Source organism: Leptidea sinapis, chromosome 3 (genome assembly GCF_905404315.1).
Source record: "Leptidea sinapis chromosome 3, ilLepSina1.1, whole genome shotgun sequence".
NCBI classification, from domain to species: Eukaryota; Metazoa; Arthropoda; class Insecta; order Lepidoptera; family Pieridae; genus Leptidea; species Leptidea sinapis.
In genome coordinates this window covers 282,392-298,760 of record NC_066267.1, presented here as the reverse complement: position 1 = coordinate 298,760, position 16,369 = coordinate 282,392, and the positions used below count along the sequence as shown (strand labels likewise).

The 16,369-nt window shown below is 37.4% G+C and overlaps 1 protein-coding gene across 1 annotated transcript in view; it reads left to right on the top strand.

Annotated features, from left to right (window-relative positions):
* Positions 1-15,802, top strand: part of LOC126979444 (cAMP-dependent protein kinase type II regulatory subunit) — a 57,806-nt gene extending 42,004 nt beyond the window's left edge. Inside the window, exons 5-7 of the mRNA XM_050828753.1 lie at positions 6,744-6,915; positions 8,011-8,100; positions 9,902-15,802. Coding sequence (XP_050684710.1) covers positions 6,744-6,915; positions 8,011-8,100; positions 9,902-10,032 — 393 coding nt within the window. The 3' untranslated portion in view covers positions 10,033-15,802. The remainder of the gene's footprint in view (positions 1-6,743; positions 6,916-8,010; positions 8,101-9,901) is intronic.
* Positions 15,803-16,369: the final 567 nt, after the last annotated feature.

Here is a 16,369-nt window from a genome sequence, read left to right as displayed (position 1 = left end):
GCAATGATTCAGCACATATTGCATTTATTTTTAGAATTCAGTTTGTCATTTGTAAGAACGAGTTTAGTTTTACGGTTTATAGCTATTCCAGCGTACTAAAGTCGAGCCGGTGTATGGGTGGATTTCCTTGACACATCTCGAACTTTCAGCATTTTCTGCGCGACTATAGACCCTCACACTTCTCGTATCGGAAAACCGAATCGAGATTCGTCGCATTGTAATTGTTAGCCATTGTTGTTGCGGCCTTCGAGCTTATTGGATGCCGTAGACGTGATACTCATGCAGTGTGTTTCGAGGAGTTTGGAGAAAGACAGTAGCACCATCAGCATTCTATAGCCTTGATGTGATCTCTAGTAGAGTCAGTTTTGGTTCACGTCTCTTACTGAGATGTAAATCTATGTGTTTTGTTCAAAAGGAGAATCTGCGTCATTATTATACGAGGGCTGCACTAAAAGTATCGGGAATGGCATATTTCCACTGTTCATGTCATATTAAAATCTTTTTAATTGAAAACTCTTTGGTGTTAAAAATCGAATACCATTTATATATTTAAAAAAAGGTTCTCGGTCTTGTCACAAGGTCTTTTCAAACTTGTTTAGTCGTTGAGAAAATATAATTGACTCGAGAAAATTCTAGAGCGATGATTGATTATGACTTTCGATGTGGTTTAACACAAAAACAGTGTGTTGACCGGATGATTTCTGCATTTGGTGATGAAGCCCCATCCAAAACCACAATTTATCGCTGGTTTGCTGAATTTCAACGTGGACGTGTCAAGCTCAGTGATGATCCCCGTCAAGGTCGTCCAAAAACTGCAGTCACCAAAGAAAACGTTGATGCTGTGCGTAAGCTGATTGAGGAAGATCGACATGTGACATACCGCGAAAGTCAGCCTACTTTAGACATTGGCTTGAGTCAAATACAAAAAATCTTGCATGAACAATTAGGTGTAAAAAAGTTGTTTTCCCGATGGATACCGCATTTGCTATGTGAAGAACAAAAAGCGGCTCACGTTACTTGGTGCGTCAGAACTCTCGAAAGATTCCACGCAGGATCCTCAAATGCTGTATACAACATCGTATCAGGTGATGAATCCTGGATATACGCGTACGAACCCGAAACAAAAAACCAATCACGAGAATGAGTTAAAGCCAACAAAAATTGTTCGTTCACGGAGTGTTGCAAAAAAAATGATGGCCATGTTTGTCTCCAAAACCGGCCATGTTGCGACTATTCCTCTTGAGGGACAAACAACGGTTAATGCAGAATGGTATGCTAGCATTTGTTTGCCACAGGTCCTTTCTGAACTCCGTAAAGAGAACTGCAACCGCCGCAACATCCTCCATCACGACAATGCGAGTTCTCACACCCCGCACAGAACAAAAGAGTTTTTAGAGCAAGAAAACATAGAATTATTAGACCATCCGCCGTACAGCCCCGACCTAAGCCCTAATGATTTCTATACTTTCCCTAAAATAAAGAATAAATTGCGTGGTCAGAGATTTTCATCACCTGAAGAAGCTGTGGACGCCTACAAAACGGCCATTTTGGAGACCCCAACAATGATTGGTTCTATCGTATGGAAAAATGTGTCAAATTTCGCGGAGAATACTTCGAAAAGCAATAAATACATTTTGAAATAGAAATGTTGTGTCACTTCCTTCATTCCCGAAATTTTCAGTGCCGCCCTCGTACCTCCGGAGTAGACAAATTATACTACTATGGACGCATTATACATCATATTAAAAAGTAAATGTACACACATGCGAAACATGTTGCATAGTAATTTAGTTGAATTGCATCATTATTCAATCACATGTAATGTTTATATACTATAGAGCTTGGAGCACTACTGACTACCGTTAATTGACAATTTGAGTCTCCCTTCAGCCGCGAAAATTGGTCAATCGTGCTTCCATACATTCTTCTAAGGTTTCCTTTCTAGTACTCAATTCGTGCATGAGTAGAGGGAATCCCAAGCTCAATCAATTGCAAATAAACCGATGTACCTCGCGGAGATTCCGATGCCCATCGCGGCTCGCTGAATTTTATGCTCATAGGAATTAATGCCGACAGTACCTATTATGTTGTTTTTATTACAATTTGTGTTTCGTGAAATTTACGTCATGCAAACGATTATTCCGAGCAGTTAATGATAAGGCGACGATACAGGAAGTACTCAGTACTGTTGCTATAATGTTTTTTTGTCTGATTTTACTTGCTAAGCCAAGGTGACGCCTCACCTTTAAGTCGAAGCGTTAGGGTACCTAAGTAGCAAATTCCTTGCAGTGGTAGAAGTATTTTATTTATTTATTATTAAATTGCGTTACATGTCAAGAAGTGCTTAAAACAAATAGTTTGACACAGAATATTTCCTTCTAATGCAGTTTCCTAAATTTCGTAACGATTGGTTACCTAATATATGGAGGAGGTAATTTTGAACCAAATCTTTAATTTTTAGCTTTTTACTCCCGATTTTCAATGGGAGCTGCTTGCAGTTGTCCTTATCTCGCTGATAATCGTCTCGCACCCGTTAGCGCGAAAAAATGTTCTAGAATTGTTAAATGATTTCCGCAATAATTCGACAAGAGCGTTCAACCTAATATGTTATCGATGCAAAATCTCTTGCAATTATAAAAGGCATTAATTTTCTCAAAATTGATTCCTTTAGAATTTTTTTTATAATTGGCGTAAAAGCCTAACAAACAAAGTTACATTCATATTTATAATATTAGTAGGGATGTTTATATACAATTTAGATAGATTTAGATTTGTCAGAAGTCAACGTCATGATGCCGTTAACCGTCTCTACAGTAAGAGCGAGCGAACGTCGACGGCTACTGACTAGTAATAAGTAGATGGGCATACATCGACGTTAGGTTCTCGGGTAAAATTATACGGTACTGAGGCTTGTTTGATCACGTTACGTAAACTTGACGTCTTGGAGTATTCAACCAAAAGAAGAACTATTTATTTATTAAAGGCTATTACAATATTAAAACTGTTAGTAATTAATTTACAATATTTTATATATCCTCCCACTGCTGGGCAAAGGCCTCCCCTTCTTCTTCCATTCGTCCATATTGTTTGCTGTGCGAGACCACTCCTTCGTAATTTACTAGATCATATGTCCATCTAGTACCAGGTCGACCTCTTCTTCTTTTGGCATCTAATGGATACCAGTTTGTTGCTAAACTGCTCCATCTTTCGTTACTTGCCCTTGATAGTGGCCTGCCCAAATCCATTTTGCAGTTTTTGTGATTCTTATTATGTCTTTCAGTTTACTTTTTTTCCGTATTTCATTCTTTTCTTATTTTGTCTTTTAGTCTAATACATAATAAGTTCCGTTCATATACTTTCAATATTTAATAAGTAAATGAGTATTTCATAGTGAAGAATGTCCGTGACTGCCGCCTCCAGTCAGTTTAAAACCGCACGGCAAACATATTGGTGCCAACGTGCCAGGGCACAAATATGAATAACAAATACAAATCAATTATTCCCAACTCGGTGCACAAGGCCGTTACCACCTCCAACTGCTAATTGATATGTATCTGTAACAAGACATACGTATTTAACAAAATGCTGAACACCGTTTGCTGGTTTATTGATTTATTCGTGCAAACATCAAAGCTTATCGAAGTGATGCTTCGCTTATATTATCAACTTCCGGCTTCAATATTACCGGGAAGGTACAACTTTGAAATCTTTTATATCAGACGAATGCTCTCAGCCAATGACGTTCTATACATATAGACAATGCACGCTTCAACTGCTATGTCTATACATTTCTTATTGTGTCCTTTTATCTGTCCCATTCTGACAAGCGGCTCTTGTCTGGGGACTTGTCAATAATATTGTACCATATTTAAGGACACGTGGAGCGAATGAGTGAAGAAAGAATGACGCATCAAATATATAAGGCTAGTGTGTGTGGGCAAGTCGGTCGCAGGAGACCTCTTAGAACATTCGTCGACCAAATTGGGGACATTTTGAGAAAAGGAGAGGTCCGAAGCACCCGCAACCGGCGAGCATGTCTGAAAAGAGTAATGAATGTAGAGGAAGCGCGTGAGGTTTGTAAGGATAGAAGCAAATGGCATTCTATTGTCTCTGCCTACCCCGACGGGAACAAGGCGTGAGTGTATATTACATGAAAAATATTCGTGTTATTAAATTACTTCCGCTTTTTGCATATCAATCTTGTATAATAAAATAACCTTACCGATGGATAAGTCACACCATCTTTTTGAGTCGTTAATGTATTATTTAAGCACTTTTTATAGCACACTCAGGCTTGTTGATTAACACACAGTTGACACCCGACTAAGGTGAAAAGTGTGCTTTCATTGGCTTTAAGCACAGTTTTGCCGTTCCGTTATCAGACTGCGAATGATATGTCCATATGTACAGAACGTCATTGCTCTCAGCACATAAACGTATCTGACTTTTTGTGTTACAGAAGTCAAGTGAGATCTTAGCGTATTCTACTTTCTAGGCAAATTCTGGGAGGGTGATAGACCCTGCCAGAATTTTGCGGGTAATAATCGTCGCGAATAGTTTCCTCTAAACCCTATAATAAAACTTATTATTTGCGAGCACGATTATGTTGCAAGAACCCAATTTATTAATTATAGTTATTTTAGTATTATAATAAATATTGCATTCACGTTCATACCACAAACTTGGATTTCATCGGCATGCCATACATCTGGATGTGTTCCCGCTGGAATGAATGAACTATCTTCCAGGATGATACATCTTGAGTATCCTTAATAATGCACATAAACCTTCCTAAAAGTTCGATAATGCTCTTATGATTCCTCTAGGGTTCCAAATTAATTTGAAAGGCGATGACCCTTCTATAAAAAAATACTTCTAGTCTTAAAATTCCCAAATTTGCCTCCGTATATCTGCCTAACCATGTGGGAAACAGGTCTACAGATTTTATTGATTGTATTAACTAGCCACAGTTCATGCGCATGCAGCTTCTTATCATTAATACGTACAGAAACATATTAAATAATCAAAATTCCTCGTTCGATAGATAGCAACAAAGACACGCCGATGATATCTCGTGATATAATACGTTACGGCTCTGTGATGTCATTTTGCTATCAATGATATATTGAATGTGTGACGTATCATAAGTATTATTCAAGGAAATGTATTCAATATACGTGCAATTGGTGCGAAGGATTGTCGATATATAGATATAATCATAATATATAAACTCTATAATCAATAAACTTTGTGAATACATCATTACATAGAAGCCTTTCATAAATTATTAGTAATCATAAGTCTATAGGTATATAGCGTAAGGGTAACGTGGTGTCCCACAATGGTCACTTCTAGTCCCACACCTTTTTTTTTTTTATGGAATAGGAGGACAAACGAGCGTACGGGTCACCTGGTGTTAAGTGATCACCGCCGCCCACACTCTCCTGCAACACCAGAGGAATCACAAGAGCGTTGCCGGCCTTTAAGGAAGGTGTACGCGCTTTTCTTGAAGGTACCCATGTCGTATCGTCCCGGAAACACCGCACAAGGAAGCTCATTCCACAGCTTCGTGGTACGAGGAAGAAAGCTCCTTGAAAACCGCACTGTGGAGGACCGCCACACATCCAGATGGTGGGGATGATATCGTAACTTGTGGCGTGTCGTGCGAAGGTGAAATTCGGCGGCAGGAATCAGGTTGAACAGCTCTTCGGAACACTCCCCGTGATAAATGCGGTAGAAGACACACAATGAAGCGACGTCTCTACGCAACGCCAAGTGATCCAGCCGTTCACAGAGTACTGGGTCCCCGACAACCGACCTATTTAATGTGTTAATTTCATCAGCTAATATTTTCTAATTTTTTTTGCTGATTGAAGATGATTTTAACCGTTTTGATAAATATTGCACCATCCTGTACCTCAACTCTGTCAACTGTTACCTTTACATGCAGACTAAATCCCGTCATTACCTCACGCTTGCTAAAAAATACCCTATAGCGCACCATGACACCATGAATATAAAGACCTCAGGATAATATCTCATGATTCTGTTTATATCTTCGACAGTCAACCATTGTCACTTAAACACATTGGGTGCTGCAACAGAGTTGTTGGGTCAACGGAGTAGCGAGAAAGGCTCGTTTTGTTATGTTTATAATAGATGTGTTGTTATATCGAATATAGTTATGTATCGAAAGTCAAAAATAGCTCAATCGCAGTAGTCTCCAAATTTTAGGCGTGTGAAAACTATAAACGTATTACTGTACCCACTTTTGTTAGAACAATTTTGAATACTTTGAACGAGTTTATTGTATACTTTAAGAATTGGTCTTAGTTCTGCAGAATAACTGCATGCAAGCATCGTCATTACCTTCCGTTGAATATAAGGCGAGAGAAGAAAGTGAATCTAATTTAAGTCTTTTGTTAGACTATGTACATAGTATGCTCTTACAACAGGATCCTAGACAAAACACATGTGTTGCGAAACTCAAAAGAATCGTTAAAAACTTTTATGTGGACTAAGGTAACATAACATGACATTTTGAATGATTACACACTTTGTGAATGCAGCGACCGCCTATAGGATATGAATTGAATAAATTTTATTGTAAGCTGTTTCGCCCGCTCTTCTCATGATGGGAGATTTTGATGTTAAATGATTTCATAATCCTTAAATGTCTAAATGTAACTGATTTGATAATAATTTGTTGATATGAAATAGATTTAATATTGTTTGTCCTTCAGTCGTACGAGCGCGCCAACCTGGCGGATGCCCTGCTGCCGCGCACGCTGATCGACGGCGAGCTCATCATCCGGCAGGGCGACTCCGCCGACGGCATGTACTTCGTGGAGGACGGCTCCGTTAGCATCCGCATCGCGCGCGAAGACGGCAACGAGCACGAGATCAAGCGACTCGGTCAGTCAACGATTCAATTTATTTTGTCAATATTGTTACCCGTGAGGACTGCAGGGTTCGGCAAACAACATTATAACTCCGCAAATTATTTATTATAGCTCTTATAATGCCTCTAGGATTGCAAGTGAATTTGAACGGCGGTGATCACTTAACATCAATCAGATGATGATGATAACACTCGTTATTTCTCCTCTCCTTAAAAAATCTTCTCGTCCTAAATTCGAAGGGTTGAAACTCCAAATTTGCCTCTGGAGGTCCGTTCATCTGCCTAACCATGTGGAAAACAGGTCTACAGAATGTTTTGATTGTAATACTAGCTACAGTCTCCTAGTAACTACGTATTACCACTAATTATATCTACCACTATCACTAATAACACTGTTGTAATGCGCGGCCTTTTCTATACCGGTAAGGATAATTCTAGAAAGATCTCGAACTGTGTACTTACACAGGAACAAGAAAAACATGTTTTTGTAAACAACTTGAAGGCCACGGCCCTAAATTTCCTTGATGGCTTTTCACCTTTGATTTTCCATTGCGTTGACTACTTTGTTTACTTTCAGGCTCTTACTATCGAATCCAGATTTCACAGATTATTGGCAAGATAGTTTCTTCCATCTCTAAGATTGTTAGGCGACATTCCACACACCTTTGCTTATCAAACGGGATCAACATTCTAGGCACGCTACGAGCGATCACCTTAGACATCACCAAATGTGCTTGAATTATTTCATGAACACGTTGTTCCTTGTTGATTTCTTCTATAGCTATGTTCCACTGTTCGGTTTGGCGAAGATACTAAAGGCCCGTCCTATATTCTGTACGAAGACCTCGGTTCGCCGACGTTCCGCGTTGCGAATGATTTCCATACCCTAAAGGGTATAAAGTTGTAGAAAAAATTCATAGAGTTTGTAAAATTATTAAGTTCATCATTCTATTACCAAGCTATTTTGAGGATAACTGATTTTTTAACGGACTAGGTACATGGTAGCTGCATTGGATAATACACTTTTATGTAACAAGCTTTTTACTGCTTATATTAAGAAATGTTGCTAGAACCCATTAGATAGATTAGTATTCTGGCATAAATTACAGGCAAAGGCGATTACTTCGGTGAACTGGCTCTGGTAACCCACAAGCCACGCGCCGCTTCTGTGTACGCCGTCGGGCCCACTAAGGTTGCATGTAAGTTACTACAATCTTATCAATTAAAGCTATTTTTATTATATACACACATGTATGAGACACAATATACATTATAGAGATCTTACACAAATAAACAGGCCTTTGATCGTGTATGGCACAAGGCGCTCCTCTCCAAACTTCCATCATTTGGGCTTCCCGAGAGCTTGTGCAAGTGGACCTCCAGCTTCCTCACTGTGCGCAGCATACAGGTCGTTGTCGACGGATATTGCTCGAATCCGAAGCCCGTGAATGCTGGAGTGCCCCAAGGCTGTGTGCTGTCTCCCACGCTGTTTCTTCTGCATACCAATGATATTATGTTGGACACCTCCAACATTCATTGCTATGCAGACGACAGCACTGGTGATGCCATATACACGGGCCATGCAGGTCTCTCTCGGGAAATCGTCGACCAGTGCCGGGAGAAACTTGTGTCTTCTATCGAGTCCTCTCTTGAGAAGGTCGCGGAATGGGGAAAATTGAACCTTGTCCAATTTAACCCCCAGAAGACTCAAGTTTGCGCGTTTACCACTAAAAAAAACCCCATTTGTCGCTCTTCGACAACACTTCCCTCAAAGCCGCGCCTAGTATACGGAAATACGGAATACTGGGTCTCGAAATCTCGAGCGATTGCCAAATTCGTGGTCATCTGGAAGGCAAAGCCAAATTGGTTTCAAAGAAACTGGGCGTCATTAATAGAGCACGGCAATACTTCAAGCCGGCCCACATTCTAGCGCTCTACAAAGCGCAGGTCCGGCCACACATGGAGTATTGCTGTCATCTCTGGTCTGGCGCACCCCAGTATCAGCTCGATCCATTTGACCGCGTGCAACGCAGAGCAGCTCGAAATGTCGGGGACCCAGTGCTCTGTGAACGGCTGGATCACTTGGCGTTGCGTAGAGACGTCGCTTCATTGTGTGTCTTCTACCGCATTTATCACGGGGAGTGTTCCGAAGAGCTGTTTAACTTATTCCTGCCGCCGAATTCCACCTTCGCACGACACGCCACAAGTTAGGATATCATCCTCACCATCTGGATGTGTGGCGGTCCTCCACAGTGCGGTTTTCAAGGAGCTTTCTTCCACGTACTACAAAGCTGTGGAATGAGCTTCCTTGTGCAGTGTTTCCGGGACGATACGACATGGGTACCTTCAAAAAAAGCGCGTACACCTTCCTTAAAGGCCGGCAACGCTCCTGTGATTCCTCTGGTGTTGCAAGAGATTGTGGGCGGCGGTGATCACTTAACAACAGGTGACCCGTACGCTCCTTTGTCCTCCTATTCCATAAAAAAAAAAAACACAAATTAAGTTCAAACTTTATAATTATTGGGGTAGATTTTCGAGCTCTAAACGACTAATAGTAACTATAATCATTTAAAACACCATTGAAGACAGTTGAATTAACTAAAAAAATATGCTCAATCGTTTTTCACTAGAGCGCGACAAAAGGATAAACATACATACATATAATAAACATTATCCTCTTTCTAGGCACGCAGTCTCGATGAAGCTTCATAATTAATTAACGTAGTAATGTATGTACAACTCGTAGTCCGAGGCTTAGATCGTTTATACGTCAAAAAAAAAGAGTTCAGAATTAACCTCTATTTCCAAGGGACATACAAATCACGAGTGTAAGACGTAGCTTATCACGTACACTAAAGTAATAAATATGATTGTTTGTATCGGTTGTCTAACTGCTAGAGACTCCATCTAGACATATAACTTATCTTAGGTCTTGCGTAGAAAAATTCTAACGTAAAACAAATTTCGTAAGTTAAATATTGTCTTATGTCAACATTTCAGTCCTCGACGTTCAAACGTTCGAACGCTTGCTTGGGCCATGCATGGAGATCATGAAGCGGAACATAGACGACTACGAGGAGCAGCTGGTGAAGCTATTCGGTGATAAGAGCAATCTCACCGACGTGCGATGAGCGCCCTCTGCCGCCCCCCGCTTGCACCACACCCGACCTGACCTTCAAATTATTTATTACTTACTCTTTAGTGTGATTCAAATTATCTGTGGAATTTAGCTGTCGTCTATAGCGACAATACTATATTTGATCTAGCTATTACGTATTCATTGCTCTTTGGTGTTGTTCAAATTATCTGTGTGCCAATAAGCTGTCAAGTAACTACGATTGTATTTATTTTTATCTACACCCATGCTTTAAATCCTCTATTAAAGATTCTAAAACAGTTAGCTTATTGCCAACATTAAAACACCCAATGTCCTAGTAACCATTACATCGTCCAAACGGGTGTTGTAATGAAATTCAGTACAACATTACAACAGTCGTTTGGAGGATGTAATGGTTACTAGGACTGGTTTTTTTTAATGTTAGCAAAAAGCTAACTGTTTCAGAATCTTTTATAGAGGATTCATATTATTGGAGAAGATAAAGTCTTGTATGCATCTGTTGATAATTAGGTATTAAAACACTCATGTGATGCTATTATCATCCCACATTCGTGTTTAAATACCCTTTATTACACAACAGTTGCATAAATAACCATTAAAACTGTTTCTACTTTACCCGTTCACTTCGACAATTGACTTGTCGAAACCGTATTGTTTGGTGTAATTAAAATTATTTGTGGATTTTAGTTGCATTGCCAAATAAGACCTAGTTTAACTTTTAGATTCTGTAGCTAAATTGAAACTATAAGTTTGTTTCCGCTGCTAGCAATCAGTTAAAGACCTTATCACTACTCATAACTAGACTGAGTACTGTGACTCTAAATACGACCTGAACGTAATGCTATACAGCATTAGTCTTTTCTAAATTCTTATAACACATTGGCAGATTATTGAAAATAAGATCTCGGCTTCGTGCTCAGATTCAAATCACTTATCAGTTCTAATAAATTGTTTGACGGCCCTGGGTTCAAGCCCTTTAGCGCCTTGGTGAAGTATCCAGTATTGCCATACTATGAAATAAAATTAGCAGACATTTAAATAAAAACTTTCATAAATAAAACAAAATATTTGTCGCAACCACCATATTGTAGCATTCATAAAGATCCTTAAGATATTTTAGGAGAAAATATAGATAGTTCTTGTATTTGCCACAATATATCTCACGCTGGTCGTTATAGATTCTCAGTGATAACACTTCTATTTTAAAATTTCTACAACCTAGATTTTGTTCAGATTAAAATCTAGTGTAGGTATATCAGTGAACAGTCTAGTCATCTGTATAAGGTGTTTGTAATAAACAAGCCGTATACATATATAGACAAATTGTTGTCTATGGATTCAAACTGCATTGATAATGGCTTTCTGTCAAACTGGAGTTTTTAATGATTCTGTTAATTTTTAGCTAGTGTCTGAACCATAGAAGTGCTCTAAAAATTGTAGTCTGCGTAGTTACTTATCTACTTATAAAAAATTTATTTGCATTAAATACTTTATAATTATATATTTAAATTCTTTATAGAGGTAAATAGCTAATCGCAGAAATCCAAATTTTTGGTGCTTTTGTACAAATTTCTATTTTCTTTTAAAGGAGAGGAATGTAGGTCTTTTTTTCACAGATTTGTTGGTACCATCATGAACTATTTGAAATCCGAATTGTGAGGGTAGTCTTAAATTAGCAATCTTCAATTAGTACTGTACTTGATCAATGATACGCTTATTTTAGGTAGTGAAATGCCTTAGTAGATATGTAAATAGTCTTTTTACACTTTCGCTGGGATGGCAATGTCGAATGTTTGAAGGTTTTATTGTTGTGCCATAAATAATCACTAAATATCAATTTGATCAAATTTCTAGATTGTATTAAACGCATACAAATGCCTGTCTATAGAATAGTATTCGAATCTATTGAGTTAGATTTATTTATGAACAATGCGGGACTCGAACCTCTCGTGTTCCATGCGAGTGCTCTTCCAACTGAGCGAACCGTTCAAGTGACGTAGTGTTGATAAATCTTGTATGTCTTGTTCAACTCTTAGGTTGTGGCTTCATCTACAGGATCTACTTTACAGTTGATAACCTGCTCAACCCCAATATTTGCATATTCATATCTGAACAGTTTTGTTTTCAAAATTTATTTGTGTAATTAATCCTAGAAGTGAGGGAAATCACTTAAAAATTGTCATGAGAAACTATTTAAATATTACATTCTTAACAAGTCAACAATTCCATCATTTATCTATTTTAAATTTAAATTAAGTACTAAATTCATTAAATATAATTATTCCCGTCGGTCGGACAGAGTTGCCAATACCAGGTCAAACTAATAGCTTAAGTAACTAATATTTCACTAGGAGGCATATATTGTCAAGTTCTAATAGTCTGAACTAGTAATGTCTGTGCAGTACTATTTGATGATGTTACTCAAAGTTTGAAAGTATTTAGATGGAAATGTGATGGTTAGACATTAATTGGATACAGATAATGTTAATTTTAGGTTTGTGTGCATCACTACCCAGCTTCCAGTAAATAATTTATTTATATATTGTCAAATGTAAATAGAAATTAGACATCCCTCGAATAAAAACATCTAATCTTTGAATTTAAAAAGCTGGGACGCGTTGATATCAATATTAACCTTTACCGCAAAACTTATTTAAAATATAGATTTAACTAGTGACTAGATGAAATCTTTTCACTTATAATATTTATTTATTTATTCTGTCGAGGATAAATTATTTTAAATATTTCTGTTGATTTAGAAATATACATTCAGACATAAGTAATATAGAGTAGAGGTCACGAATTATCAAAAGTTGCGGTCGATGACCCTACAGGTTGCTTGTCTTTGTCGCACGCGTACAGTTACATTATCTTTTTCTCGCTCATATATATCATAGCCATATTTGTAAATTTTCTACGCCGCGACACACTACGTTTACGCGTTAATTAATTATATTGACATTTTATGTTTTGCAGAGTATTTTAATTGTATAAGATGTGTATTATTTAGAACAGAATTTGTTTTATGTTGTTTGAGATGTTTATGCTTCACTGCTTTCTATGACCGGAGTTCCTATTGTTTTGCTCTTGATGCTATACAGATCTGAGGTGCAGGTTAAATATACTTTCAGCTGATCAGCTCAAATTATCCACAAACTATAATTCTTTGGTGTGCTCATATTATAATATATGAAAATAATGGTAAGTCTTCGCTTTGTTGCATATTTGTAGTACCCTCAGGTATATTGGTGTATATCCCAGTATTAATATAATTATTGTGCTAGCGAAAATGTTTTTCATGAGTCCAGCCAATGTAGGGTGAGCGCATTGTACGATGTGTTACAATGTCTATGTACTGTTGTAGTACTAGTAAATAGTTTTTACCACTTCTTAATGTAATTTAATATATTATTAGATTAGGAAATTCTATAGAGTATGATGAGACCCAGGTGGTCGTCGCGACTCCTTGTGACAAATGTGTACAAATTGTATCAGTTGCCATACATATTGTTTATAACATAATATTATACAGCGTGGCGCTATGCTGGGGACATTAAATAAATACACGGGTAGAACTTCTAAACCGTTATCATTAAAAAAAACATGTGCGCAATGCAATTCACACGTGGTTTAAGTCAACCTTAAATAAATTTGGCTTCAAGATAGTCAGCACTTGTATAATAATTTTAAGATGTGCATTGTGCATGAACCTCTGCACTGCATATGAAGTCCTGGTACTTGTTGCTAGGATTTCAACCGCTATGAAAGACATTACTAACACCGCTACCATATTTTTGCTCTCCTGGTGTCTATGCAGTTATAAGTCGTGCGTATGACATAAGAATATATTGGATATATATAGGAATACCTACTCGCGTCATACATAAAAATAAAATAGTATACATATTTCTGTCTCATTCTTTGCCGGCTTCATCCTACACATTTTTGTATTTGTGTAATTCGAAAGAAGTTTCACTTCAAAAATAAAATACATAATTTTTCACCTAAATAAATCAAATTTTCCATAATATTATTTCGAAACAAAATCTAGTAGCTGCGCACTAATAATTGTAGGCACTGACACCTTCGTGCCGTCCTATGCGACCGGTGATAAAAAATTTGTTTCGTAAATGTTTGAAATAATTGTAATTTGTTTGTTTGAAAATTTCAATTATTTACTTAAAATTTAGAATTATCTTTTTATGATTGAAGTTAGATTCAACGGCGTCTTATTCAGCCGTGAAACAGTAATGTGTAAGCGTTATTGTGTTTTGGTCTGAAAGGCGCCATAGCTCGTGAAATTACAGGGCAAATGAGACTTAACATCTTATGCCACAAGGTAACGAGCGTAGTTGTCGTACCGCTCAGAATTTTTTTGATATTTTTAAAAATCTTGAGCGACGCTGCATTGTAATGGGCAGGACGTATAAATGACCATCAGCTGAACGTCCTGCTCGTCTCGTCCCTTTTTGTCATACAAAAAAATAAGGATAGCCGTGTGTTCGTTTAATGTCGCCATTTAAACGCCATGCTGTATAACCAATTGTAGTGTTAGTTAATGTTGGTTGTTATTGAGTTTTTACTAATATGTTGATTACTATGCAGTGTACTCATCTGTTTGTGTACATTGCGAGTCCGTTGGTTTGTGTTTGTTTTTGCTCTAGTTTTGCTCACATTCCCTTGTTGCTTATTTTTTTAATATTTGTTGCCGATTGTTCGCTTTCATGTCATGCATATTATCTTTGGTTTTAGACAATTTTAATTATTTAAATGCCATTTCGTGATAATATTATATTGTGTTCTGTGAATTAACTGTGAGAGATTGCATATTTTAAATTTATACAAATATTTCCCTGCAATAACTTTAGCTGGTATAATTACGAATCATTTTACTAAAATATACTTTATTTTCATCTTGTGTTTACTTTGAATATTTTACGTTTAATAATTCGTAATAACCTAACATGTTTCCTATTATAGTACCTAATTTAACTTATGTAATAAATATTTATATTCGATGTAAATTATATAACTACAAACATATTTAAAACAGGGGTTGGAATTACAGCAATATCTCTTTGTATGTAGCCAATGTCAAATAATTTTTATTTATTCTTATAGTTGATATGGATCTTTTTTATATCAGTGTGATGAATGGTATTTTCTTCCAAATGTATATGTATTATTTACAGAACAGCTGGTATACACCATGCTGTGTATATGTTTGTATGTCCCTTATGATCCCGTAGAAAATATTGTGCAATAAGTAATTGTGTATGAATTAAAAAGAATAAAAATTGGTGTGAAATTATAGGTAATTAATGTTTCCTTCTTAAATAGTGAAAGGCTGCAAGTGTTCTTTAAAGCCATTGCATTTGACAAGTTAAAGCACAAAATTATGATTAAGCGTTGATGAGGACTTTGTCTTCCATCGGGACGCACATATCGGGGCAGTGTGTTATATGACATGGTAATGTTATGTAACCGATACGCTTGTTGTGTAGCGTACCTTATTATAAATTACTAGTCATCTGTGTAGATTGTAACCAACAGCACATTCGTATTTGAAATTTTGAGTCTTCATATTTCACATTAGTGTTAAGATAATTCTGTTCCACATGCATATCAAGATTGTGAGTCCGAACCCTGTCTCTGCACCAACAATGCCCCGCTGGTCCTCGCTGGCCGCACTCCGCTTCACCTCATGAGCTTACCCTGTACATTTATAAAATTATGAATCGTAAAATGTTAGAAAACTGAATTATATTTGTTTGTAGATCTAACGTGCTTTTTATTTCAATTACCTACCAGCCAATTCATATGGATGTACCTGGAGTGAATGGACGAGTGAACTTAAGTGCAAGTCTTGTACCAACACACATATTTATTACATATAACATCGAGTAGCTATGTGATATCACGTACTCATAGCCCCTCCCCCGCGCTAGTCGAAATCCCAATCATTTTTTTGCTATCTTTTTACGTCAATCTTTAAAGGATTATGTGAAGCCGGCCTAAATTAATATTATTGACACACACAAATTATCTCGCCGTATGGCAACTGCATAAGACAGGACGTTAGTACTACTAGACCACCGTTTAGTACTCTGTTATTTGTTTAGCATACAAGACATTAAACTAGGCATATCCTTTGCTTTGAGTTGAAGACTTAACGATATGTATTTTTTATGGAAAAAGAATACAAACAAACTGATCACCGCCGCCCACATTCTCTTGCAAACCAGAGGAATCACAGGAGCGTTGCCAGCCTTTAAGGAAGGTTTACGCTTTTTTTAGAGGTACCCATGTCGTATCGTTCCGGAAACACTGCTCAAAGACTCGGAAGGGCC